The sequence below is a fragment of the Oncorhynchus tshawytscha genome, linkage group LG01, assembly GCF_018296145.1.
Source record: "Oncorhynchus tshawytscha isolate Ot180627B linkage group LG01, Otsh_v2.0, whole genome shotgun sequence".
In the NCBI taxonomy this organism is placed as follows: Eukaryota; Metazoa; Chordata; class Actinopteri; order Salmoniformes; family Salmonidae; genus Oncorhynchus; species Oncorhynchus tshawytscha.
In genome coordinates this window covers 71,199,331-71,225,382 of record NC_056429.1, presented here as the reverse complement: position 1 = coordinate 71,225,382, position 26,052 = coordinate 71,199,331, and the positions used below count along the sequence as shown (strand labels likewise).

Sequence of the window (26,052 nt, the reverse complement as noted above, 5' to 3'; positions counted from 1 at the left end):
TACCCATGGTGGTATTTGCTGATGGTGATACAGTATAATGCTGTTAAGTTCTCTTCTGCTTTGATGGTTATGTGATATCATCATAGGGTGATGCCCTCCTACTGATGTTCATCCATCCATCCTCTCTAGCCTGGTTAAAGCTAAACGCATTGATGGCGATATCTCCTCAGTGTTTCAGGGTCAAAACCATTATAGTTGAGGAGGATAAAGACCTGATGGACTCTATGAAATTGGATTGTACTGTAGCCCGCCTTACTTACCTATCATTATGTCTGATATGAAGACTCAAAGGAGCGTCATCAACACAGATGCATGTGCGTGTGAGATAGGAGACATCACAGAGACATGCAGAGCTATCAGTCCTACCCACAGTCATCTTGACCTCATTAGGGTTGGAGTTTTGCATTATATTAAGAACCCCCCCACACACACACTTCCCATCCCCCTGCTGCTGCATGGGGACCACCAGCCGTGTGGCAGAACATTATACGGCAATAGGTTACTGCCAGTGCAACTGGAGAAGGGAGACTACATACACTACACACACGTATTACTGTAATACTAAGTAACCTTCATTTCCACATTAACAAACAATGAAAATCAACAAGAATTAGGTTATTAGAGTTTGTGGATATTGTGATAGAGTCACTTTTAATACAATTGATAAGCAATAGCTTATCAGGAAGAAAATCATTTCTAAATAATCTTGCATAACTTTGATAGAAGCAGGACAATTTGCAGGCAGACAAATAAATGCGTTGTCAATATTTATTTCCAGTCAATGTTAGGCTATAGTTTAGGGTCCATCATATTTAGGAAGTTCATTTCCATAGAAAGACTATTGCACCATGCGTCTCTGCCAGTGTATACAGTGTATAGCTAACAGGCTATTTCATTGAGACCACGCATAGGTACATTTGATCTCTAGTTGGGAGCACCAGTGCTACCAAAAAGGTTTAATTTAGAGTGCTAGGGGAAAGGGTGCTTCTTCTTAATACCAGTGTTGTCCCAAAGTGCTGATGATGCATTAGTCTGAGGCAGCAATTCTCAAGTCATGGGTGAGCACTAAAATTGGGTTCGCGGAGAGGCTTAAAATAAAAAGTTGCAGACCTGTTTCTACGAATATACACAGAGTGTACAGAACATTAGCTACACCTTCCTAATATTGAGATGCACCCTCTTTTGCCCTCAGAACAGCCTCAATTCGTTGGTGCGTGGATTCTGAAGGTGTTGAAAGCGTTCCACAGGGATGCTGGCCCATGTTGACTCCAATGCTTCCCACAGTTGTGTTAAGTTGGCTGGTAGTAGATCTCTACTCCAAATAGCTCATTCCATCTCATCCCACAGATGCTCAATTGGATTGAGGTCTGTTGACTGGGCAGGCCACTGCAGTAAGCTGAATTCACTGTCATGTTTGTGGAACCATTCCTGGACAATGCTAGCCTTGTGGCAAAAATTCATTCACAGATGGATACACTGCTGCCTTGAAGGGATGCAACTGACTGGCAATGATATTCAGATATCCTGTGACATTCAAACATTTCTCTACTTTTATCAAGTGGCCCAATGTGTGCCATGAAAAAACACCCCACACCATCATACCACCACCAGCCTGCAATGTTGACACGTGGCATGATGGATGCATGTACTAGTGGTTTTCTCCATACCCTAGTCCTCCCATCAGCAAGAAACGGCAGGAACCGAGATTCATCAGACTAGGCGATGTTTCTCCAGTGTCCAATGTTTTAGTTTCTTAGCCCACAGCAACCGCAGTTTCTTGTTTTTTCTGAAAGAAGTGGAACTCTGTAAGGTCGTCGGCTGCCATACTCCATTCGTGTCAAGGTATGACGAGTTATGCATTCCTTTATGGTTTTTTGGGCACCAATGTTGTACTGGACTGTCCTTGTAACCCATCTGTTGCTCTGCACAATTTGTCAGCATCCTTTGTCCTCTTATCATTGTCCCGTTTTCGACCACTGGCATGCCGTTGGCTGGATGTCCTTTGGGTGATTGACCATTCTTTATACACACAGGAAACTGTTGAGCGTGAAACTCAAAGGTGTTGCACTTCTTGACACACTCAAACCGGTGCACCTGGCACCTACTACCATACCATGTTCAAAGGAACTTAAATCCTTTGCATTGCCCATTCACCCTCTGAATGGCAAACATACACAATCCATGTCTCAATTGTCTCAAGGATTCAAAATTCTTATTTAACCTGTCTCCTCCCCTTCATCTACACTTATTGAAGTACACTTATCAAGTGACATCAATAAGCGATCATAGCTTTCCCCTGGATTCACCTGGTCAGTCTATCATGGAAAGAGCATATTTTGTACACTTACTGTATATCTTGTAGAATACAGCCACTTTCTTGTTGAAAATCAACGGACATTCAGTGAGTCTGTAGATAGTTTGTAGAGCTTCTACAGATGGACTATCCAAATAGTGTTACCGACTATTTCATATTTCGAGGGTCAGCGGCAGCAACAACATTGATTTGATAATCTTTCGTTTGCTCTGTGGAAACACTTAAATTGAACTGTGCTGAAGTGGGTACAATATATCTGACCTAGTACTGATTCCATGCGCTTAAGATCATATTCTGTTTTTTTCTATTTTCTTACATTTGATATTGAACACTGCATTGTTGAGGAAGAGCTTGTAAGTAAGCATTCACGGTTTACAGCTGTTGTATCCTGTGCAACAAATGAACTTTGATTTGATTTGGTCTGTAAATGACTAATGGCTCCACAAGCCACAGCTCTTCATTCTCTACCTACTAAATAATTGTATTGGAGTCGAAGCTGCATGGCGGAAATCCCTAGAATAATATACCTTAATGACATTGCCCATTTTGTGCATTACAAATTGCACTCTACTCCCTACATAGTGCACAACTTTTGAACAGAACCTATAGGCACTATGTAGGGAATATGGTACCATTTGGGCCGGAACCCCAGAGTGGCCTTTTCTCCCCGTTTGTACTTATTACAGACCTCTATGGTGCTAATCAGCACACAAAGGCAGCCATTTTGGCTAATTACAGGTTTCTGATTGAATCCTTAATAACAGTAATCAAACTGCCGTTTTTAGTCTAATCACAAACTCAAACCCTCCACTCTGGGTCATGTTCATTAGGCACTAAACTGAAGAAAGTTTTATGAAACAGAGCGATAACTACCTGGACTTGACCAATGAGAAATGTTGTTTTTTGTTATTTGTAGAAAAAGGTTTGGATAATGATATTGGCCTAGAAGGCCAAGCATCCTGTAGTTGCCGCTTCACTGTTGACGTTGAGACTGGTGGTTTGAGGGTAATATTTAATGAAGCTGCCAGTTGAGGACTTGTGAGGTGTCTGTTTCTCAAACTAGACACACTAATGTACTTGTCGTCTTGCTCAGTTGTGTACTGGGGCCTCCCACTCCTCTTTCTGGTTAGGGCCAGTTTGCGCTGTTCTGTGTATGACATTGTATGAGATCTTCCGTTTCTTGGCAATTTCTCGCATGGTATAGCCTTCATTTCTCACAACAAGAATAGACTGATGAGTTTCAGGAGAAAGTACTTTGTTTCTGGCCATTTTGAGCCTGTAATCAAACTAACAAATGCTGATGCTCCAGATACTCAACTAGTCTGAAGCAGGGCAGTTTTTTATTCAGAACAACAGTTTTCAACTATGCTAACATAATTACAAAAGGGTTTTCTAATGATCAATTAGCCTTTTAAAATTAGCTAACACAACTTTTTCTGCCAGACTAACCATTAAGAGTCTATTGACACAACCGTGTGTCAATCTAATGAACATAACAAAACAATTCCCATCCATATCCGTCAGTTCAAGCTAGAGATGTTTTTTTGCACCGCATCCGCCCATGTTCCCCTTCCTGAAAATCAGTCCTCTCACGAAAACGTCTGTAACATCCGGTTTGGTTTACGAACTAATGTGGAAAAATGAGACTGTCACGAACACAATGGTGTTCTCCGTTTTGCTCTCATACTCCACAAGCCTCATGGGACTCGTCTGAAGTCTGTAACGCTGATGTGCCAGGTCTGTCTGTATCGTCCGAACCGTTTGGGCTCCAAACTAATGTGACCTCACTGTGGAAAAGGGAAACTCCCACGAACATGATGGTGTTCTCTCACACAAGTGTCACAGGTCTCGTCTGAGGGTAACCAGGTACTGGTTTGAAAAAGGAATGGCAGTATTAAGGTAGTTTTGTGCCATCAAAAAAGGGGTTAAATATGTGGTTTTTTTAAATACATATTTCTTTCTTTAGGGCAGAAACGTCAAAACCTTTTATTCCTTTTGATATTTAAAAGAAAACTTTATGTTTTGCCATTTCTGAATGTTATTCAATACTTTTCTATGGGCTGTAGTTGTAAAGGCCAAATTCAATATTTTATAAAATATCTAAAGTGGTCCATCATTTTTCTTTTTACATATTACAGCAATTCCATATGTTAGCTTAGTAGAACTCTCCCCGACACAAACGCTTATTAAAGCAAAGATCTAAACCGTTTCCCAGCCTGCTCTAAAAAGCAATGGTGAGGCTGAGTAAGAATGCCCAGTCATTACATACATTTAGTGCTGTCAGGACCATCTGCTCTATAAAAGTGTGTTCACATCGTCCTGTCGTGTCTTGGAGTTAGTATATAGCCCTGATTTTATCTGTACAAGTGTCTTGTATTTTCTTGAACGGAGTGGCTGCGATTTCAGATTCTCTGGAACCTGACTTCTTTTAACATAGCTGCTAAAGATATGATCAACATGTTAAAATTTTAGTGCAATTTTTTTTTTTTTTCATGTTGTAGCCCACACAAAAGACATGTTCGCTCAAGCATATCAAACACAAGCAAGACCTAAACAGGCGATCAAAAAGGCGATTATTTTCTCATTATCATTGCAAATGTTTGGCTAGCTCCTTTTTCAGAAACTCTCGCTACGATATGGCAGCATAACTATGAAGATTATCATCACAAATAGTAGGCTGTCTAAAGCGGTAGTTGACAAACAACATAAGAAGTAATAGAGCACCGGGTGCTGCAAAATGAACTCGCCCATGGTCAGACTCAGTTACCGGTCCATATGAACATGTTTGGGCTCCCTAGAAAGTTTGGCTGCCCAGAGGTGGAACAGCTAGGTCACCTACTTGTGCTGTAGGTCTACTTACATGATCATTCAGTGGTTAAAGATTGTTTTTTGCACCAATGCAGAACTCAAGCGGGGAGTTACAAAATGGGAAGGTTAGTTATTTTTTAAAGACTGGATTTGTACGGATCTTGGACATAAAAGTGACAGCTCTACAATGATTTTCTGTCAAAAACTACAGCTGTCACACACGTGCAACACACACACACATACACACACTCATGCTCTACACACTTAACAAGGCATAAGGTCCTTATGTTCTCCGTGGCCGACGTGAGTAAGACATTTAAGTGTGTTAACCCTCGCAAGGCTGCTGGCCCAGATGGCATCTCTAGCCGCGTCCTCAGAGCATGCGCAGACCAGCTAGCTGGAGTGTTTACAGACATATTCAATCTCTCCCTATCCCAGTTTGCTGTCCCCACTTGCTTCAAGATGTCCACCGTTGTTCCTGTACCCAAGAAAGCAAAGGTAACTGAACTAAATGACTATCGCCGTCGTAGCACTCACTTCTGTCATCATGAAGTACTTTGAGAGGGTAGTTAAGGATCATATCACCTCTATCATACCTGACACCCTAGACCCCCTTCAATTTGCTTACCACCCTAATAGATCCAAAGACAATGCATCAACATCGCACTGCACACTGCCCTATCCCATGCAGTCTGTCCAACACATCACCAGGGACACACTGCCTGACCTCCAGGACACCTACAGCACCCGATGTCACAGCAAGGCCAAAAAGATAATCAAGGACATCAACCACCCGAGCCACGGACTGTTCACCCCTCTATCATTCAGAAGGTGCATCAAAGCAGGGACCGCCTACATGGAGGAGGTGAGGGCCCTGGCGAAGTGGTGCCAGGAAAATAACCTCTCCCTCAACGTCATCAAAACAAAGGAGCTGATCGTGGACTTAAGGAAACAGCAGAGAGACCACGCCCCCTATCCACATTGACGGGACTGCAGTGGAGAAGGTGGAAAGCAAGTTCCTCAGTGTACACATCACTGACAATCTGAATTGATCCACCCACACAGACAATGTGGTGAAAAGGGCGCTACAGCGCCTCTTCAACCTCAGGAGTCTTAAGAAATCTGGCCATCAGAAACCTTTACAGTTGTACAATCGAGAGCATCCTGTCAGGCTGTATCACTGCCTGGTATAGCAACTGCACCGCTCGCAAACCACAGGGCTCTCCAGAGGGTGGTCTCCCCAACACATCACCGGGTAAACACTGTCTACCCTCCATGACACCTACAGCATCCTATTTCACAGGAAGGCCAAGAAGATATTTAAGGACATCAACCTCCTGAGCCACGGTCTGTTCGCCCCGCTATCATCCAGAAGGCGAGGTCAGTACCGGTGCATTAAAGCTGGGACCGAGAGACAGAAGCTGTTTTTCAATCTCAAGGCCATCGGACTGTTAAATGGCCATCACGAGCCGGCCACCACTCATCTACTCAACCCTGCACTTTAGAGGCTGCTGCCATATATACACTGCTCAAAAAAATAAAGGGAACACTAAAATAACACATCCTAGATCTGAATGAATGAAATATTCTTATGAAATACTTTTTTCTTTACATAGTTGAATGTGCTGACAACAAAATCACACAAATTATCAATGGAAATCAAATTTATCAACCCATGGAGGTCTGGATTTGGAGTCACTCAAAATTAAAGTGGAAAACCACACTACAGGCTGATCCAACTTTGATGTAATGTCCTTAAAACAAGTCAAAATGAGGCTCAGTAGTGTGTGTGGCCTCCACGTGCCTGTATGACCTCCCTACAACACCTGGGCATGCTCCTGATGAGGTGGCGGATGGTCTCCTGAGGGATCTCCTCTCAGACCTGGACTAAAGCATCTGCCAACTCCTGGACAGTCTGTGGTGCAACGTGGCGTTGGTGGATGGAGAGAGACATGATGTCCCAGATGTGCTCAATTGGAATCAGGTCTGGAGAACGGGCGGGCCAGTCCATAGCATCAATGCCTTCCTCTTGCAGGAACTGCTGACACACTCCAGCCACATGAGGTCTAGCATTGTCTTTCATTAGGAGGAACCCAGGGCCAACCGCACCAGCATATGGTCTCACAAGGGGTCTGAGGATCTCACCTCGGTACCTAATGGCAGTCAGGCTACCTCTGGCGAGCACATGGAGTGCTGTGCGGCCCCCCAAAGAAATGCCACCCCACACCATGACTGACCCACCGCCAAACCGTTCATGCTGGAGGATGTTGAAGGTAGCAGAACGTTCTCCACGGCGTCTCCAGACTGTCACGTCTGTCACATGTGGTCAGTGTGAACCTGCTTTCATCTGTGAAGAGCACAGGGCGCCAGTGGCGAATTTGCCAATCTTGGTGTTCTCTGGCAAATGCCAAACGTCCTGCACGGTGTTGGGCTGTAAGCACAACCCCCACCTGTGGACGTCGGGCCCTCATACCACCCTCATGGAGTCTGTTTCTGACCGTTTGAGCAGACACATGCACATTTGTGGCCTGATGGAGGTCATTTTGCAGGGCTCTGGCAGTGCTCCTCCTGCTCCTCCTTGCACAAAGGCGGAGGTAGCGGTCCTGCTGCTGGGTTGTTGACCTCCTACGGCCTTCTCCATGTCTCCTGATGTACTGGCCTGTCTCCTGGTAGCGCCTCCATGCTCTGGACACTGCGATGACAGACACAGCAAACCTTCTTGCCACATCTCGCATTGATGTGCCATCCTGGATGAGCTGCACTACCTGAGCCACTTGTGTGGGTTGTAGACTCCGTCTCATGCTACCACTAGAGTGAAAGCACCGCCAGCATTCAAAAGTGACCAAAACATCAGCCAGGAAGCATAGGAACTGAGGTGGTCTGTGGTCCCCACCTGCAGAACCACTCCTTTAGTGGGGGTGTCTTGCTAAATGCCTATAATCCACCTGTTCCACCTGTTGTCTATTCCATTTGCACAACAGCATGTGACATTTATTGTCAATCAGTGTTGCTTCCTAAGTGGACAGTTTGATTTCACAGAAGTGTGATTGACTTGGAGTTACATTGTGTTGTTTAAGTGATCCCTTTATTTTTTTGAGCAGTGTACATAGACATGGAATCAATGGTCACTTTAATAATGTTAACATACTGCTTTACTAATCTCATATGTATATATATTTTTCTATTCTAAAGCTACTCCAAAGCTCGTCCTAGTATTTATATACAGTTGAAGTTGGAAGTTTACATACATCTTAGCCAAATACATTTAAACTCAGTTTTTCACATTCCTGACATTTAATCCTAGTAAAATGTCCTGTCTTAGGTCAGTTAGGATCACCACTTTATTGTAAGAATGTGAAATGTCAGAATAATGGTAGGGAGAATTATTTATTTCAGCTTTTGTTTATTTCATTACATTCCCAGTGGGTCAGAAGTTTACATATACTCAATTAGTATTCAGTAGCATTGCCTTTAAATTGCTTATCTTGGGTCAAACGTTTCAGGTAGCCCTCCTGCAGCAAAGCACTACCATAATATAATGCTGCCACCCCCGTGCTTCACGGTTGGGATGGTGTTCTTCGGCTTGCAAGCCTCCCCCTTTTTCCTCCAAACATAATGGTCATTACCGTTCTATTTTTGTTTTATCAGATGAGGACATTTTTCCAAAAAGTACTGTCTTTGTTCTTTGCCGTTACAAACCGTAGTCTGGCTTTTTTATGGCGGTTTTGGAGCAGTGGCTTCTTCCTTGCAGAGCGGCCTTTCAGGTTATGTCGATATAGGACTCATTTTACTGTGAATATAGATACTTTTGTACCTGTTTCCTCCAGCATCTCCACAAGGTCATTTTCTGTTGTTCTGGGATTGTTTTGCACTTTTCACACCAAAGTACATTAATATCTAGGAGACAGAACACGTCTCCTTCCTGAGTGGTATGATGGCTGCGTGGTCCCATGGTGTTTATACTTGCATACTATTGTTTGTACAGATGAATGTGGTACCTTCAGGCGTTTGGAAATTGCGCCCAAGGATGAATCAGACTTGTGGAGGTCTACAATTTATTTTATGAGGTCTTGGCTGATTTCTTTTGATTTTCCCATGATGGCAAGCATAGAGGCACGGAGTTTGAAGGTAGGCCTTGAAATACATCCACAGGTACTCCTCCAATTGACTCAAATGATGTCAATTAGCCTATCAGAAGCCTATCAGCTTCTAAAGCCATGACATCATTTTCTGGGATTTTCCAAGCTGTTTAAAGGCACAGTCAATTTAATGTATGTTAAATTCTGACCCACTGGAATTGTGATACAGTGAATTATAAGTGAAATAATCTGTCTATAAACAATTTTTGGAAAAATTACTTGTGTCATGCACAAAGTAGATGTCCTAACCGACTTGCCAAAACTATAGTTTGTTAACAAGGAATTTGTGGAGTGGTTGAAAAACGAGTTTTAATGACTCCAACCTAAGTGTATGTAAACTTCCGACTTCAACTGTACATCCTAATTCCATTCTTTTACTTTTAGATTTGTGTGTTGTGAATTGTTAGATATTACTGTGCTGTTGGAGCTAGGAACACTAGCATTTCACTAGACCTGCAATAACATCTGCTAAAAATGTGTATGTGACCAATACAATTTAATGATATATTTTTTGTGTTATTTGTAACCCTCGGCTTCTGTTTTCAGGAAGATGTATTGTCACATACAGTCCGTTTGAACAACGGATATAGGCTATAACACATTTGTCACAGGTTTCTTTTTATATACGCTGGATGTTATCATGTGGTGCACTTGGACAAGAGAGAAAAGGTTTGAGAGGCCGCTAAAACCAATTTACACCTTCAATTCTAGATGTTATTTCTTTCTTTAACTTAATCATATCAGCAGACTCAATTTTAGATTCCAGCTACTATCTTTTTAATTAAAGTCTAATCTCCCCCTGACTGTGAGAGCAAACAAAAAAAACTTATCCTCTTACCTCATTAGCTAAAATAACACACATTTTGCACTGAAGGTTCTATTTTAGATTGAGTGTCTGTCCTCAATCATTTCTTTGTTAAGTAGTTTTCTCCCTCTCCAGAGACCTACATGGAGGAGAGCTTAGATCTTGGAGCAACTTCCACCCTCACCTACAGTACATGCCTGCTGAATTTCAAATCAACCCCCCTAGCTCAACACCTAGGAGTGTGTGTATATATATATCTAAACCAAATGGTAATAGCTTTATCTTGGCTTCTGACTTAGTGGAAATCCTATATTGTCTGGGTCATCATACTATATTTCTTCCACCTATCTAACCCTCTCAGATCTACATGGCCTTTCCTGGAAAATGCTGTTCCTGGTATACTAAATAGGCATGTGAGTTTTCTCCCTGAACAGACTGGCCTCATTTTGGCTGGCTTGAGTAAGCTGCTTCACTAACTCGCGTTCACAGAGCACAGCACTCATTTCCCTATGGGCTGCTCTATTTTTCTCTCTCTTTAAGAAGTGAAACTAAGACCGTGGCTCCTGAACATAGTTTGATCCCTCCGTTCTCTGCTGCATTGTTAGAGCTGCTCTCGATTTGGAAGGGAAAGAAACTAGCATGACAGTGTATTGTATTGGTGGGTGAATGCCTTTCCTGGACTGTCTGTCTTATCTGCCAAGCAATTTCCTTAATACTCTATGGCATTCATTTTTATTTGGGGGAGGGGGATTATTTAATTTTTGGGGAGGTTGGGGGTCCCTGATACTAAACTCAGCAAAAAAAAAAAAAGTCCTCTCACTGTCAACTGCTTTTATTTTCAGCAAACTTAACGTGTAAATATTTGTATGAACATAAGATTCAACAACTGAGACATGGCTAGAGATTTGAGTCTGTATATTGGCAGCAGCCACTCAATGTTAGTGAAGGCTGTTTAACAGTGTGATGACCTTGAGATAGAAGCTGTTTTTCAGTCTCTCGGTCCCAGCTTTGATGCACCTGTACTGACCTCGCCTTCTGGATGATAGCGGGGTGAACAGGCAGTGGCTCAGGTGGTTGTTGTCCTTGATGATCTTTTTGGCCTTCCTGTGACATCGGGTGGTGTAGGTGTCCTGAAGGGCAGGTAGTTTGCCCCCGGTGATGTGGTGTGCATACATCACTACCCTCTGGAGAGCCTTACGGTTGTGGGCGGAGCAGTTGCCCTACCAGGCGGTGATACAGCCCGACAGGATGCTCTCGATTGTGCATCTGTAGAAGTTTGTGAGTGCTTTTGGTGACAAGCCGAATTTCTGAGGTTGAAGAGGCGCTGCTGCGCCTTCTTCACGATGCTGTCTGTGTGGGTGGACCAATTCAGTTTGTCTGTGATGTGTACGCCGAGGAACTTAAAACTTACTACCCTCTCCACTACTGTTCCATCGATGTGGATAGGGGGGTGTTCCCTCTGCTGTTTCCTGAAGTCCACAATCATCTCCTTAGTTTTGTTGACGTTGAGTGTGAGGTTATTTTCCTGACACCACACTCCGAGGGCCCTCACCTCCTCCCTGTAGGCCGTCTCGTCGTTGTTGGTAATCAAGCCTACCACTGTTGTGTCGTCCGCAAACTTGATGATTGAGTTGGAGGCGTGCCTGGCCACGCAGTCGTGGGTGAACAGGGAGTACAGGAGAGGGCTCAGAACGCGCCAGTGTTGAGGATCAGCGGGGTGGAGATGTTGTTGCCTACCCTCACCACCTGGGGACGACCCGTCAGGAAGTCCAGTACCCAGTTGCACAGGGCGGGGTCGAGACTCAGGGTCTCGAGCTTGATGACGAGCTTGGAGGACACTATGGTGTTAAATGCCGAGCTGTACTCGATGAACAGCATTCTCACATAGGTTAGACTGTAAACTCTCCTTCCAGACCCATATCAAACATCTCCAATCCAAAGTTAAATCTAGAATTGGCTTCCTATTTCGCAACAAAGCATCCTTCACTCATGCTGCCAAACATACCCTTGTAAAACAGACCATCCTACCAATCCTCGACTTTGGCGATGTCATTTACAAAATAGCCTCCAATACTCTACTCAACAAATTGGATGCAGTCTATCACAGTGCAATCCGTTTTGTCACCAAAGCCCCATATACTACCCACCATTGCGACCTGTACGCTCTCGTTGGCTGGCCCTCGCTTCATACTCGTCGCCAAACCCACTGGCTCCATGTCATCTACAAGACCCTGCTAGGTAAAATTTGATTTGATTTGAGAAGTTAAAATAAATGTAAACTTCCAACTTCAACTGTACATGCTACATTTAGACAAGGTGTAAAGGTCTGAACTCTCTAGGGAAAGTCATGTATCAGATTCATTCTTGTCTGTAAGGGGAGCAGATCTCAAACTTGACAGGGTGCCTCCCCCCCCACACACACACTTATATGGCATTAAAGTAGTCAAAAGTTTAGTATTTCTGATCCTATATTCCTTGCACACAGTGACTACATCAAGCTTGTGACTACAAACACCTTACATGCATTTGCAGTTTGTTTTGGGTTATGTTTTGCCCAATAGTAACTGAATGCGGTACTACATAAAACACTTTAATTTCTGAACGATAAAACGCATATGAATAAAAATTACACTGTGTTGCAGCGGCATGGGCGCAGGTTTGGGCCGGAGCACCAAGGTGAGAGGCTGGAGACAAGCCAGGTCTGGGGGAGGAAGAGGAGGAGGAGGAGTAGAGGGGAGGAATGGGCTGGAGCACCAAGGTGAGAGGCTGGAGACAAGTCAGGTCTGGGGGAGGAAGAGGAGGAGGAGGTGTAGAGGGGAGGAATTGGCTGGAGCACCAAGGTGAGAGGCTGGAGACAAGCCAGGTCTGGGGGAGGAAGATGAGGAGGAGGAGTAGAGGGGAGGAATGGGCTGGAGCACCAAGGTGAGAGGCTGGAGACAAGCCAGGTCTGGGGGAGGAAGATGAAGTTGAGGAGGAGTAGAGGGGAGGAATGGGCTGGAGCACCAAGGTAAGAGGCTGGAGACAAGCCAGGTCTGGGGGAGGAAGAGGAAGTTGAGGAGGAGTAGAGGGGAGGAATGGGCTGGAGAACCAAGGTGAGAGGCTGGAGACAAGCCAGGTCTGGGGGAGGAAGAGGAAGTTGAATAGGAGTAGAGGGGAGGAATGGGCTGGAGCACCAAGGTGAGAGGCTGGAGACAAGCCCGGTCTGGGGGAGGAAGAGGAGGAGGAGGAGTAGAGGGGAGGAATGGGCTGGAGCACCAAGGTGAGAGGCTGGAGACAAGCCAGGTCTGGGGGAGGAAGAGGAGGAGGAGGAGTAGAGGGGAGGAATGGGCTGGAGCAGCAAGGTGAGAGGCTGGAGACAAGCCAGGTCTGGGGGAGGAAGAGGAAGTTGAGGAGGAGTAGAGGGGAGGAATGGGCTGGAGCAGCAAGGTGAGAGGCTGGAGATGAGTCAGAGGACGTGGAGAGTGGAAGGAGGTGTCTGTGAGCAAGGACAGACATTTTGAGCATTTGTATTCAGAACTGGGTGAAACTGAGGTGAACAGATGGAGACTTTCAAAACAACCTCTGTTTGTGCAGACTGAACACAACCTTGACTGCAGTCCTGTTTAAAGTGTTTCCAGATTTCTATGAAATATTACCTATAATTGATTACAATATGAGTTCAATAGTTTTTCTTCCAAAAGATGGGAAACAGTTCCTGTCAAAAGTTTGGACACACCTACTCATTCCGAGGGTTTTCTTTATTTTTACTATTTTCTATTTTCTACATTGTACAATAATAGAGACAAACTATCACATAACTCATATGTCCTTGCAGTACAACTGGGCAAATGGCCAAAGAACAAGTATCCTGCTCCAGACTCAATGTACAGACCAATGAAAACGTATCACATGTAGCTCTGAGTTCAGGACTGACATTCCACAGATTCTAAACAGCTGTTGAACTGAGACAACTATTTCCATTAACAATTCTCTATTGACCATTAGTACTCTATTTAGTTTTTAGTACTCTCGTCCTCTCATCCTCTGCATTGTGTATTTATCTTCAAAATATTCTTATACACTTTTGGCATTCTCTCAACCAGCTTCATGAGGTAGTCACCTGGAATGCATTTCAATTAACAGGTGTGCCTTGTGGAATTTCTTTACTTAATGTGTTTGAGCCAATCAGTTGTGTTGTGACATGGTAGGGGTGGTATGGAGAAGATTTGGTGAAAGACCAAGTCCGTATTATGGCAAGAACAGCTCAAATAACAGTCTATCATTACTTTAAGACGTGAAGGTCAGTCAATCCGGAAAATGTCAACAACTTTGAAAGTTTCTTCAAGTGCAGCTGCAAAAACCATAAAGCGCTATGATGAAACTGGCTCTCATGAGGACCGCCACAGGAAAGGAAGACCCAGAGTTACCTCTGCTGCAGAGGATAAGTTCATTAGTTAACTACAGCCCAAATAAATGCTCAAAGTTCAAGGAACAAACGCATCTCAACATCAACTGTTCGGAGGAGACTGCGTGAATCAGGCCTTCTTGGTTGAATTTCTGCAAAGAACCACTACTCAAGGACACCAATAAGAAAAAGGGACTTGCTTGGGCCATGAAACACGACCGGTGGTCTCATGAGTACAAATTTGAGATTTTTGGTTCCAACCACCGTGTCATTGTGAGACGCAGAGTAGGTGATCTCTGCATGTGTGGTTCCCACCGTGAAGCATGGAGGAAGTGGTGTGGGGGTGCTTTGCTGGTGACACTGTCTGTGATTTATTTAGAATTCAAGGCACACTTAACCAGCATAGTTACCACAGCATTCTGCAGCGATACACCATCCAGTTTGTGCTTAGTGGAACTATTGTTTTGATTTTCAACAGGACAATGACCCAACACACCTCCAGGCTGTGTAAGGGCTAAACTTCCCTTTTAGTAAAAATCAAAATAACTTCACAGATGTTCATTGTAAAGGGTTTAAACACTGTTTCCCATGCTTGTTCAATGATCCATAAACAGTTAATGAACATGCACCTGTGGAACGGTCGTTAAGACACTAACAGCTTATAGACGGTAGGCAATTAAGGTCACAGTTATGAAAACTTAGGACACTAAAGAGGCCTTTCTACTGACTCTGAAAAACACCAAAAGAAAGATGCCACGGGTCCCTGCTCATCTGTATGAACGTGCCTTAGGCATGCTGCAAGGAGGGATGAGGACTGAAGATGTGGCCAGGACAATAAATTGCAATGTCCATACTGTGAGATGCTACAGGAAGACAGGAAGGACAGCTGATCATCCTCGCAGTGGCAGGATGGCAACAACAACTGCCCAAGTTACACCAGGAACGCACAATCCCTCCATCAGTGCTCAGACTGTCTGCAATAGGCTGAGAGAGGCTGGACTGAGGGCTTGTAGGCCGACACCAGACATCACCGGCAACAACGTCGCCTATGGGCTCAAACCCACCATCGCTGGATTAGACAGGACTGGCAAAAAGTGCTCTTCACTGACGAGTCGCGGTTTTGTCTCACCAGGGGTGATGGTCGGATGCGCATTTATTGTCGAAGTAATGAGCCTTTACTCTGAAGCGGGATCGATTTGGAGGTGGAGGGTCCATCATGTTCTGGGGCGGTGTGTCACAGCATCATTGGACTGTGCCTGTAATAACAACAAGCTATCTCAACGCTGTGCGTTACAGGGAAGACATCCTCCTCCCTCATGTGGTTCCATTCCTGCAGGCTCATCCTGACATGACCCTCCAGCCTGATAATGCCACCACGTACAGAACGAGCAGTATGGCTGATTTCCTGCAAGACATGAATGTTAGTGTTCTGCCATGGCCAGCGAAGAGTCCGGATCTCAATCCCATCATTTACAATATTAACAATGTCTACACTGCATTTCTGATCAATATCATGTTATTTTAATGGACAATTTATAAAAATAAATAAAAACAAGGACATTTCTAAGTGACCCAAGACTTTTGAACGGTAGTGTATGTACTGTGAAATTATGGGTGTACTGTAAACAAGTGAATGTGTATGTGTTGCTGGCATCTAAGGGTGTGTCTCTCTGTCTCTCTCCAGGTTGGTGTACAGTGGCTCCACCCATGTTAGCCTTCCTCTATTGCTTTGCCCAGATCGGACTGGAGTGGGAACACAACCCACCCTAAATCACCAACCCCACAGAGACTGTTGGAAGGGAGGCAGAACTCACTCTTAAACACCATCACACAGTGCTGACTCTGCTATGTGGTGAGAACAACCCACCTTAAACCACCCCACAGTGGACTCGGGTAGCCTAGCAGTTAAGAGCGTTAGGCCAGTAACCAAAAGGTTGCTGGTTCGAATCCTGAGCTGACTAAGTGAAAAATCTCTGTGCCCTTGAGTAAGGCACTTCAACCCTAATTGACCCTGTAAGTCGCTCTGGATAAGAGCGTCTGCTAAATGTTTTAAATGTAAGTGGACTCTGCCATGTGGGGAGAACAACCCAATGTAACCACCCCACAGTGCACTCTGCTATGTGGGGAGAGCAAACCTGTCCTTTACTACCCACCCACAGTGGGGAGTATCAATGAGACCTGCTGAGGAAGACACTGGACCCATGTACGTATGTGACTATAAGAAAGTGACCTACAGTATAAGAAACCTGTCCGCCAAACTACCTGTACCTATGAGAAACGCATATATGGAAAAACAATGGATGCTGTTCAGTGGTAATTTGTTGATAACCTGACAGTGAGGCTTGCAGTATCCAACCTTGGATGTTTTGGATCTGTTTAACCCCAAAATCAGCATTATACATCTCCTGGAATGGAATGGCTGAAAGCACCTCAGTATATTCCATTGACTGCGCTAATCCTGTATCTGTCTCATAGCACTAAAGGGATCAGCAGATCTGTGTCAGTTTAACTAACATGTAGGGTCGGGGGAGAAAACCCTGCTAATTAGACTAGCCTAACACTACTCTGAAAGGGATTTAGGTCACATCCAAAGATTGCATCCTATTCCCTAGCTAGTGCACTACTTTTTTACCAGGGGCAATAGGGCTCTGGTCAAATGTAGTGCACCATATAGGGATCTATTTGAGACAAGCTTAAATGGGTCTTATGACATCCCGAGAATCCAAAAATCCAGTCAAGAAGAGAATACGATCTGCAGCGTTAAATCTTAAACAGTTTATGATAAGAAACCCGCCACACAAGCCTTTTCGTGACAGATTACAAGTATAGCAATAATTTCATCACACGTAAAGGTTGCTTCAAAGGGTGCCCCATGTTAGTGTTAGTCATGTAGGCTGTTCTTACTAATAGTGTGCTTGTATAGAGGCAGTTCGTCACCCAGTGAGCCGGCCCTAATATCTAGGTTGGCAGTGACTGACCTCGGTTCTACATGGGCCATTGTGTGTTCCTCCATCACTGGATCCCTCACTCCCTTTTGCTCTCTTTCACTTTGTTTCTATTTCTCTCTTTGTCCGACTGAGTCTCTCTTTTCTCTCTATGTGGATATCTGTATCTTTCTCTATCCATCTCTGTCAGGGATGAGGGCCCGGTGTCATGTTAATTGGATGTTAATGTGATGTTTTTATACATAGCGTTCAGTAAATATTCTGCTCCTTCAGGAGGCAGCCAGGCCACGCAGGTGTTATCCAGCTAGATTCAACCCCTTGTCTGTCTCTTACCTAACATGATTGGCTGGAATGGAATAAATGGAACGGTATCAAACATATGTAGACCACATGTTTAACTCCGTTCCATTAATTCCATTCTGGCCATTACAATGAGCCTGTTCTCTATAGCTCCTCCCACCAGCCTCCTCTGCTATCACTGTACTATAAGTGTGAGATGATGCATGTGCAAGGGTTTGTTCTTCTACTGTTGATGATGATAGGAGACTGTCCTGTATCTTATCATTGTTATAATGGTGGCTTCACCTATTGACATGGAACTTTGTCTACTTACATTTTTGCCCCTATCGAATAAATAGTTATTTCTTCAACATCACACAATTGTGTTTGAAATGACCATGTTCTCATTTAAATTAAATGAACAACAACAAAAAACGTCGAAACCAAACAGCAGACGGCTATGTATAAAATATCATTTATTATAAATAGTATTTTACATATCTTTACAAATACTCTCATCTGTGCTTGCAATTACATTTACAGTATCATTACAGGAAACATATGAATATCGTGACATGTGCATAAATCACATTACTGTCCTCATTATATATTTATATTAATGGTTGATCTTTTAGTAACACTTTACTTGAAGGGTAACTGCATAAGCACTTCATTACCCATATACTGCGTTCATAAGCAGTACCTAAATGCTGGTCAACTGTCAACAACAAGTCCTTATGCATGTACCCTTCAAGTGTAACCAATTCTCTCTCTCTCTTCACATGACATTAAAGTAGTATGTACATACACAGTGGTACTAGGCAGCTCCCCTGAACTGACCACAAAAATAGTTTTACGTTGTTTAAACATGTCTGAAGTAATCATGCTCACGTTTGAAAGAAATCAACAGAGCCGCGGGAAGATGAATGGGAGTGGGGGTGCTGAACAGTTTGTTTTGTCCGCACTACAGACAGCTAGTTCGGTCTGCTAATACAGGACTAGTGAAGGCCCAGTGCACTACTTTTGTGTGAGAGTTATACTTTTTTTTTTTTCAGGGGGTGCGGATATGCAACAGAGAATCATCAGCTTTAAGTTTTTTTTGGTGCATTACGGGACTTGGGGGTGTGTGGCTGGGAGTCTGGGCCTAGGACTTTAAAAACAAGGTGCTGGTACATTATTAAGTTTTACTGACCAGGCTCATGCATGGAAGGGTTGCATCCCAAATGGCACCCTATTCCCTATATAGTGTACTAATATTTGACCAGGTGACCTATAGGGAATAGAGTGCCATTTGGGATGCACTCGAGGACTAGCTCAATAGCTGGTAGGATCTTTCTCAATTGTCTAAAATGTCCGTCCTCTCCTAGCGTCCTCTCCTTTATCACACTGACCTGAAAGAACTGACCACGTTAAGAGCTTCCGCCGCCTCCCGGGTGGCGCAGCGGTTAAGGGCGCTGTACCACCAGAGGCCCTGGGTTCGCGCACAGGCTCTGTCGTAACCGGCCGCGACCGGGAGGTCCGTGGGGCGACGCACAATTGGCCTAGCGTCGTCCGGGTTAGGGAGGTTTTGGCCGGTAGGGATATCCTTGTCTCATCGCGCACCAGCGACTCCTGTGGCGGGCCGGGCGCAGTGCGCACTAACCAAGGTTGCCAGGTGCACGGTGTTTCCTCCGACACATTGGTGCGGCTGGCTTCCGGGTTGGATGCGCGCTGTGTTAAGAAGCAGTGCGGCTTGGTTGGGTTGTGTATCGGAGGACGCATGACTTTCAACCTTCGTCTCTCCCGAGCCCGTACGGGAGTTGTCGCGATGAGACTAAAACAATTGGATACCACGAAAATTGGGGAGAAAAAGCTTCCACCATATTATTTTAATCTTTCAAGTCTTTTCCAATCAGTGCAGATAGTGATTTTTTTGTTGTTGTGTGCAATCAAGATAGAGCCCCAGATGACTCAGTCTGGAATTGTGATGCACCTCCATCAGGACTCTCTCAATTGTTCTAAACGAACCTCCTCTGTGATATCACCACAAGAAAGACTAACACAGAGGGTTATCCATTAATGCCATGTTACATGTTCCACCAATTATTTTCCAAAAGAGAAAAAAACAGGTGAACTAAGCCAAGAATAAATCACTTTTTACCCTCAAATGTATCAAATATTGTTCACATGCATCAATGCAGCTGGCACAAGGATGTACATCAAGTTTCCATAAAAGAGTGGTAAATGCATGTACATTTGAATAGGCATGTGATTTTAGGTAAACATCATGAAGAATAAATGTACATTACTAACAATATGCACCAACCAAATGACATCGTTGTTGTTACCCATTTTGGGAGAGTATCAATTAACAAAAGCATGCTATAATATTTTGAAACATTTGAGCATTGCAATGCATAGAGTACAGTGTCATTCTTCTCATTAATAATGCAATATCCCCTTACTCAGGCACTGGCCCCTTAAACATTATTATACTATACTGCATGTGAAGCTATATGTGTTAAAATAATAAACAAGCTGTTGACTTCTCTGTATCATGGAGACCTGAACGCGTACATTCTGTTAACACATCAACGGCAATGCACAATTATTGTTTACCAATGACAGCAACACGTGCAGTCACCTAATTTCATTAGTGAGTAATGTAGTGCATACTTAACTTGATTCTTAAGTATGTTAAATCAAAGTATGTTTAAGGGCTGGATTCAACCCTTATTGTGGAAGATCTGTGTTATAGCGCAATTGAAATTTAAAGATCATTTCCGATTGAGCCAACATATGCAGCGTTTACTGTGAAAGCAGTCTCCACGAACATGGGAACATTGCCTTTAAATGTCAATCACGCTATGGCACGGATCTTCGACGATACGGATTTAGTCTAGGCTTAAGTTCATATTTAAGTAAAGTGTGTAAGTAGAAGTGAAGTGTGTGTGCATTTCTTTCCAACTTGCCTGATAATAGTAACACATTTACATCAGTAGGGGTCATTAGGATCAGCAGTGAACAATCTTAACTATTGTTTACAGCACGTGTCAAACTCATTCCACAGAGGGTGTGTCCACTCACCTGGTTTTCTAGGTCTTCATTGAATGGGAAAAAACAAAAACATGCAGACACTAGGCCCTTCATGGAATGAGTTTGACACCCCTGGTTTACATTGTAGCACTTAACTTAAGGGAATAATCCACTCCAAATATTTTGTTTTTTCATTAGTCCACTTGATACAGACTCATAATGATGTGGCAAGTTACACTTTGCTTCTTGAAAGTCCCATATCTTAACTTGACTGCTGACATGCAAAACCTTTTGGGACTGTATCAACATTGGACTAATGGAAATGCCAAAATAGTTTTTGAGTGGATGATTCATTTAACTCCAACACGTATAATGCATGATATTGTTATAATGCAATATAATACTTGCAATAAGACATAAGGGGTTCGTTCATATGCTTATCTCATAATTATCCTAGATGCATAACTGCTATTTTCCCAAAAAATGCTTAATATACATGCATAAAATAGTTTATAAACAAGTCATAAAGCACTTGACATGTTGGCTTTATGTAAAGTGTTTCTGTTAACTACAATGAATATCTGGCCAGGATTGCAATTATACTATTCATAAGTATTGATAATATTGTCTCAGTGAAGACCCTCCACATTCCATGTTGTGTATGGTCAAAAGATAAATATGGTAACATTCATAAGTCGTAGTTTCCATAAGATTCCAGCATGGACAAATTATCAAAATCAGGTCGTTTGAAAGAACTAACATGGAGAGCTGCTGCTTGCGTACAGGAGCTGATCTCAGAACGCTAGTTATGTAAGCAAGCTTTTAGTGGAGTACAGGAAAGTCCAAAAAATACCACTGTATGAGACTTATTCACACGTAAGTGTAAGAAAACTCATTCATGACCCTTTAATCTCTATATATTTTCTAAAAACACATGTTCTGTAAACATTGTATACTGCTATTGTATACTGCTATCGTCAAAATATATACAGTGACAAGAAAAAGTATGTGAACCCTTTGGAATGACCTGGATTTCTGCATAAATTGGTCATAAAATTTGATCGGAGCTTCATCTAAGTCACAACAATAAACAAACACAGTCTGCTTAACCTAATAACACACAAACAATTATATGTTTTCATGTCTTTATTGAACACACCGTGTAAACATTGCCAGTGCAGGGTGGAACAAGTATGTGAACCCTTGGTTTTAATAACTGGTTGTAATAACCTCAACAAAACGTTATCTGTAATTGCAGATCAGACCTGCACAATGGTCAGGAGGAATTTTGGACCATTTGTCCTTACAAAACTGTTTCAGTTCAGTAATATTCTTGTGATGTCTGGTTTGAACCGCTCTCTTGAGGTCATGCCACAGCATCTCAATCGGGTTGATCAGGACTCAGACAATGGGCCACTCCAGAAGGAGTATTTTCTTCTGTTGAAACAATTCTGTTTTTGATTTACTTCTGTGTTTTTGGTTGTTGTCCTGTTGCATCACCCAACTTCTGTTGAGCTTCAATTGGCAGACAGATAACCTTACATTCTCGTACAAAATGTCTTGATAAACTTGGGAATTCATTTTTCTGTCGATGATGGCAAGCTGTCCAGGCCCTGAGGCAGTAAAGCAGTCCCAAACCATGATGCTCTCACCACCATACTTTACAGTTGGGATGAGGTTTTGATGTTTGTGTTCAGTGCCTTTTTTTCTCCACACAGTGTTGCATGTTCCTTCCAAACAACTCAACTCTAGTTTTATCTATCCACAGAATATTTTGCCAGTAGCGCTGTGGAACATCCAGGTGCTCTTTTGCGAACTTCAGACGTGCAGCAATGGTTTTTTTTGGACAGCAATGTGTTCTCCGGTGGTGTCCTCCAATGAACACTATTCTTGTTTAGTGTTTCACATATCATAGACTCGTCAACAGAGATGTTAGCATAGTACAGAGATTTCTGTAAGTCTTTAGCTGACACTCTTGGATTCTTAACTGTAAGAGCACAGCACAGAATGCTCAATGAGGTTATCTTTGCAGGACGGCCACTCCTAGGGAGAGTAGCAACAGTGCTGAACTTTCTCCATTTATAGACTATTTGTCTTACTGTGGACTGATGAACATCAAGGCTTTAAGAGATACTTTTGTAACCCAATTCTTAATCTTAGGTCTTCTGAGATCTCTTTTGTTTGAGGCATAGTTCACATCAGGAAATGCTTCTTGTGAATAGCAAACTCAAATTTTGTAAATGTTTTTTATAGAGCAGGGCATGTCTAACCAACATATCCAATCTCGTCTCATTGATTCGACTCCAGGTTAGATGACTCCTGACTCCAAAGTTCACATGCTTTTCCCAACCTACACTATGACTGATGTATTCAATATAGATAAGAAAAATACAATAATTTGTGTGTTATTAGTTTAAGCACACTGTTTGTCCATTGTTGTGAATTAGATCAACATCAGGTCAAATTTATGCAGAAATTCAGGTAATTTCAAAGGGTTCACACAATTTCTTCCTCCTGTATCTGAAATAATTTAAGGCGAAATAAGGTAACAGGCTAATAGCCTAATGTAACACGATCACGATATGGGTTTGATCTAGTTAATGCATTGTTACTGCAGAGAGAGACCTGTTTTTCCCCCCTCTTAGTCGGAAGTTTACATAAACCTTAGCCAAATACATTTAAACTCCGTTTTTCACAATTCCTGACATTTAATCCTAGTAAAGATTCCCTGTTTTATATCAGTTAGGATCACCACTTTATTTTAAGAATGTGAAATGTCAGAATGATTTTATTTCAGCTTTTAGTTATTTCATCACATTACCAGTGGGTCAGAAGTTTACATACACTCAATTAGTATTAGGGGCGGCAGGGTAGCCTAGTGGTCAGAGCGTTGGACTAGTAACCGGAAGGTTGCAAGTTCAAACCCCCGAGCTGACAAGGTACAAATCTGTCATTCTGCCCCTGAACAGGCAGCTAACCCACTGTTCCTAGGCCATCATTGGTGGTGGGAAAATAACCTCACACTCAATGTCAACAAAACTAAGGAGATGATTGTGGACTTCAGGAAACAGCAGAGGGAACACCCCCCCATCCACATCGATGGAACAGTAGTGGAGAGGGTAGCAAGTTTTAAGTTCCTCGGCATACACATCACAGACAAACTGAATTGGTCCACTCACACAGACAGCATCGTGAGGAAGGCGCAGCAGCGCCTCTTCAACCTCAGGAGGCTGAAGAAATTCGGCTTGTCACTAAAAGCACTCACAAACTTCTACAGATGCACAATCGAGAGCATCCTGGCGGGCTGTATCACCGCCTGGTATGGCAACTGCACCGCCCTCAACCGTAAGGCTCTCCAGAGGGTAGTGAGGTCTGCACAACGCATCACCGGGGCAAACTACCTGCCCTCCAGGACACCTACACCACCCGATGCTACAGGAAGGCCATAAAGATCATCAAAGACATCAACCACCCGAGCCACTGCCTTTTCACCCCGCTGTCATCCAGAAGGCGAGGTCAGTACAGGTGCATCAAAGCTGGGACCGAGAGACTGAAAAACAGCTTCTATCTCAAGGCCATCAGACTGTTAAACAGCCACCACTAACAGTGGCTACTGCCAACACACTGTCAATGACACTGACTCTACTCCAGCCACTTTAATAATGGGAATTGATGGGAAATGATGTAAATATATCACTAGCCACTTTAAACAATGCTACCTTATATAATGTTACTTACCCTACATTGTTCATCTCATATGCATACGTAGATACTGTACTCTATATCATCGACTGCATCCTTATGTAATACATGTATCACTAGCCACTTTAACTATGCCACTTGGTTTACATACTCATCTCATATGTATATACTGTATCGATATCATCTACTGTATCTTGCCTATGCTGCTCTGTACCATCACTCATTCATATATCCTTATGTACATATTCTTTATCCCCTTACACTGTGTATAAGACAGTAGTTTTTTTTGGAATTGTTAGTTAGATTACTTGTTCGTTATTACTGCATTGTCGGAACTAGAAGCACAAGCATTTCGCTACACTCGCATTAACATCTGCTAACCATGTGTATGTGACAAATAAAATTTGATTTGATTTGATCATTGAAAATAAGAATTTGTTCTTAACTGACTTGCCTAGGTAAAGTTAAAGGTAAAATTAAAAAAAATGGTAGCATTGCCTTTAAATTGTTTAAATGGGGTCAAACATTTTGGGTAGCCTTCCACAAGCTTCCCTCAATAAGTTGGGTGAATTTTGGCCCATTCCTGCTGACAGAGCTGGTGTAACTGAGTCAGGTTTGTAAGGCCTCCTTGCTCGCACACGTTTTTTCAGTTCTGCCCACAAATTTTCTATAGGATTGAGGTTTGTGATGGCTTTGTGATGGCCACTCCAATAACTTGACTTTGTTGTCCTTAAGCCATTTTGCCACAACTTTGGAAGTATGCTTGGGCTCATTGTCCATTTTGAAGACTCATTTGCGACCAAGTTTTAACTTCCTGACTGATGTCTTGAGATGTTGCTTCAATATATCCACATAATAGTCCTCCCTCATGATGCCATCTATTTTGTGAAGTGCACCAGTCCCTCCTGCAGCAAAGCACCCCCACAATATGATGCTGCCACCTCCGTGCTTCACAGTTGGGATGGTGTAGTGTTCTTCAGCTTGCAAGCCTCCCCCTTTTTCCTCCAAACATATCATTATGGCCAAACCGTTCTATTTTTGTTTCATCAGACCAGAGGACATTTCTCCAAAAAGTACAATCTTTGTCCCCATGTGCAGTTGCAAACCATAGTCAGGCTTTTTTATGGCGGTTTTGGAGGAGTGGCTTCTTCCTTGCTGAGCGGCCTTTCAGGTTATGTCGATATAGGACTCGTTTTACTGTAGCTATAGATACTTTTGTACCTGTTTCCTCCAGAATCTTCACAAGGTCCTTTGCTGCTGTTCTGTGATTGATTTGCACTTTTCACACCAAAGTACGTTCATCTCTAGGAGACAGAACGTGTCTCCTCCCTGAGCGGTGTGATGGCTGCATGGTCCCATGGTGTTTATACTTGCGTGCTATTGTTTGTACAGATGAATGTGGTACCTTCAAGCGTTTGTAAATTGCTCCCAAGGATGAACTTGTAGAGGTCTACAATTTATTTTCTGAGGTCTTGGCTGATTTCTTTTGATTTTCCCATGATGTCAAGCAAAGAGGCACTGAGTTTGAAGGTAGGCCTTGAAATACATCCACAGGCACACCTCCAATTGACTCAAATAATGTCAATTAGCCCATCAGAAGCTTCTAAAGCCATGACATTTTCTGGAATTTTCCAAGCTGTTTAAAGGCACAGTCAACTTAG

The 26,052-nt window shown here is 43.1% G+C and overlaps 1 protein-coding gene across 4 annotated transcripts in view; it reads left to right on the top strand.

Moving 5' to 3' along the window:
* The window catches only part of hhat (hedgehog acyltransferase), a 107,185-nt gene extending 89,135 nt beyond the window's left edge, over window positions 1-18,050 (top strand). For all 4 annotated transcript variants that reach the window (XM_024429056.1, XM_024429063.1, XM_024429037.1 and 1 more), the window contains one exon: window positions 16,135-18,050. In XM_024429056.1, the coding sequence (XP_024284824.1) occupies window positions 16,135-16,220 (86 nt within the window). In that variant the 3' untranslated portion in view covers window positions 16,221-18,050. The remainder of the gene's footprint in view (window positions 1-16,134) is intronic.
* Window positions 18,051-26,052: the final 8,002 nt, after the last annotated feature.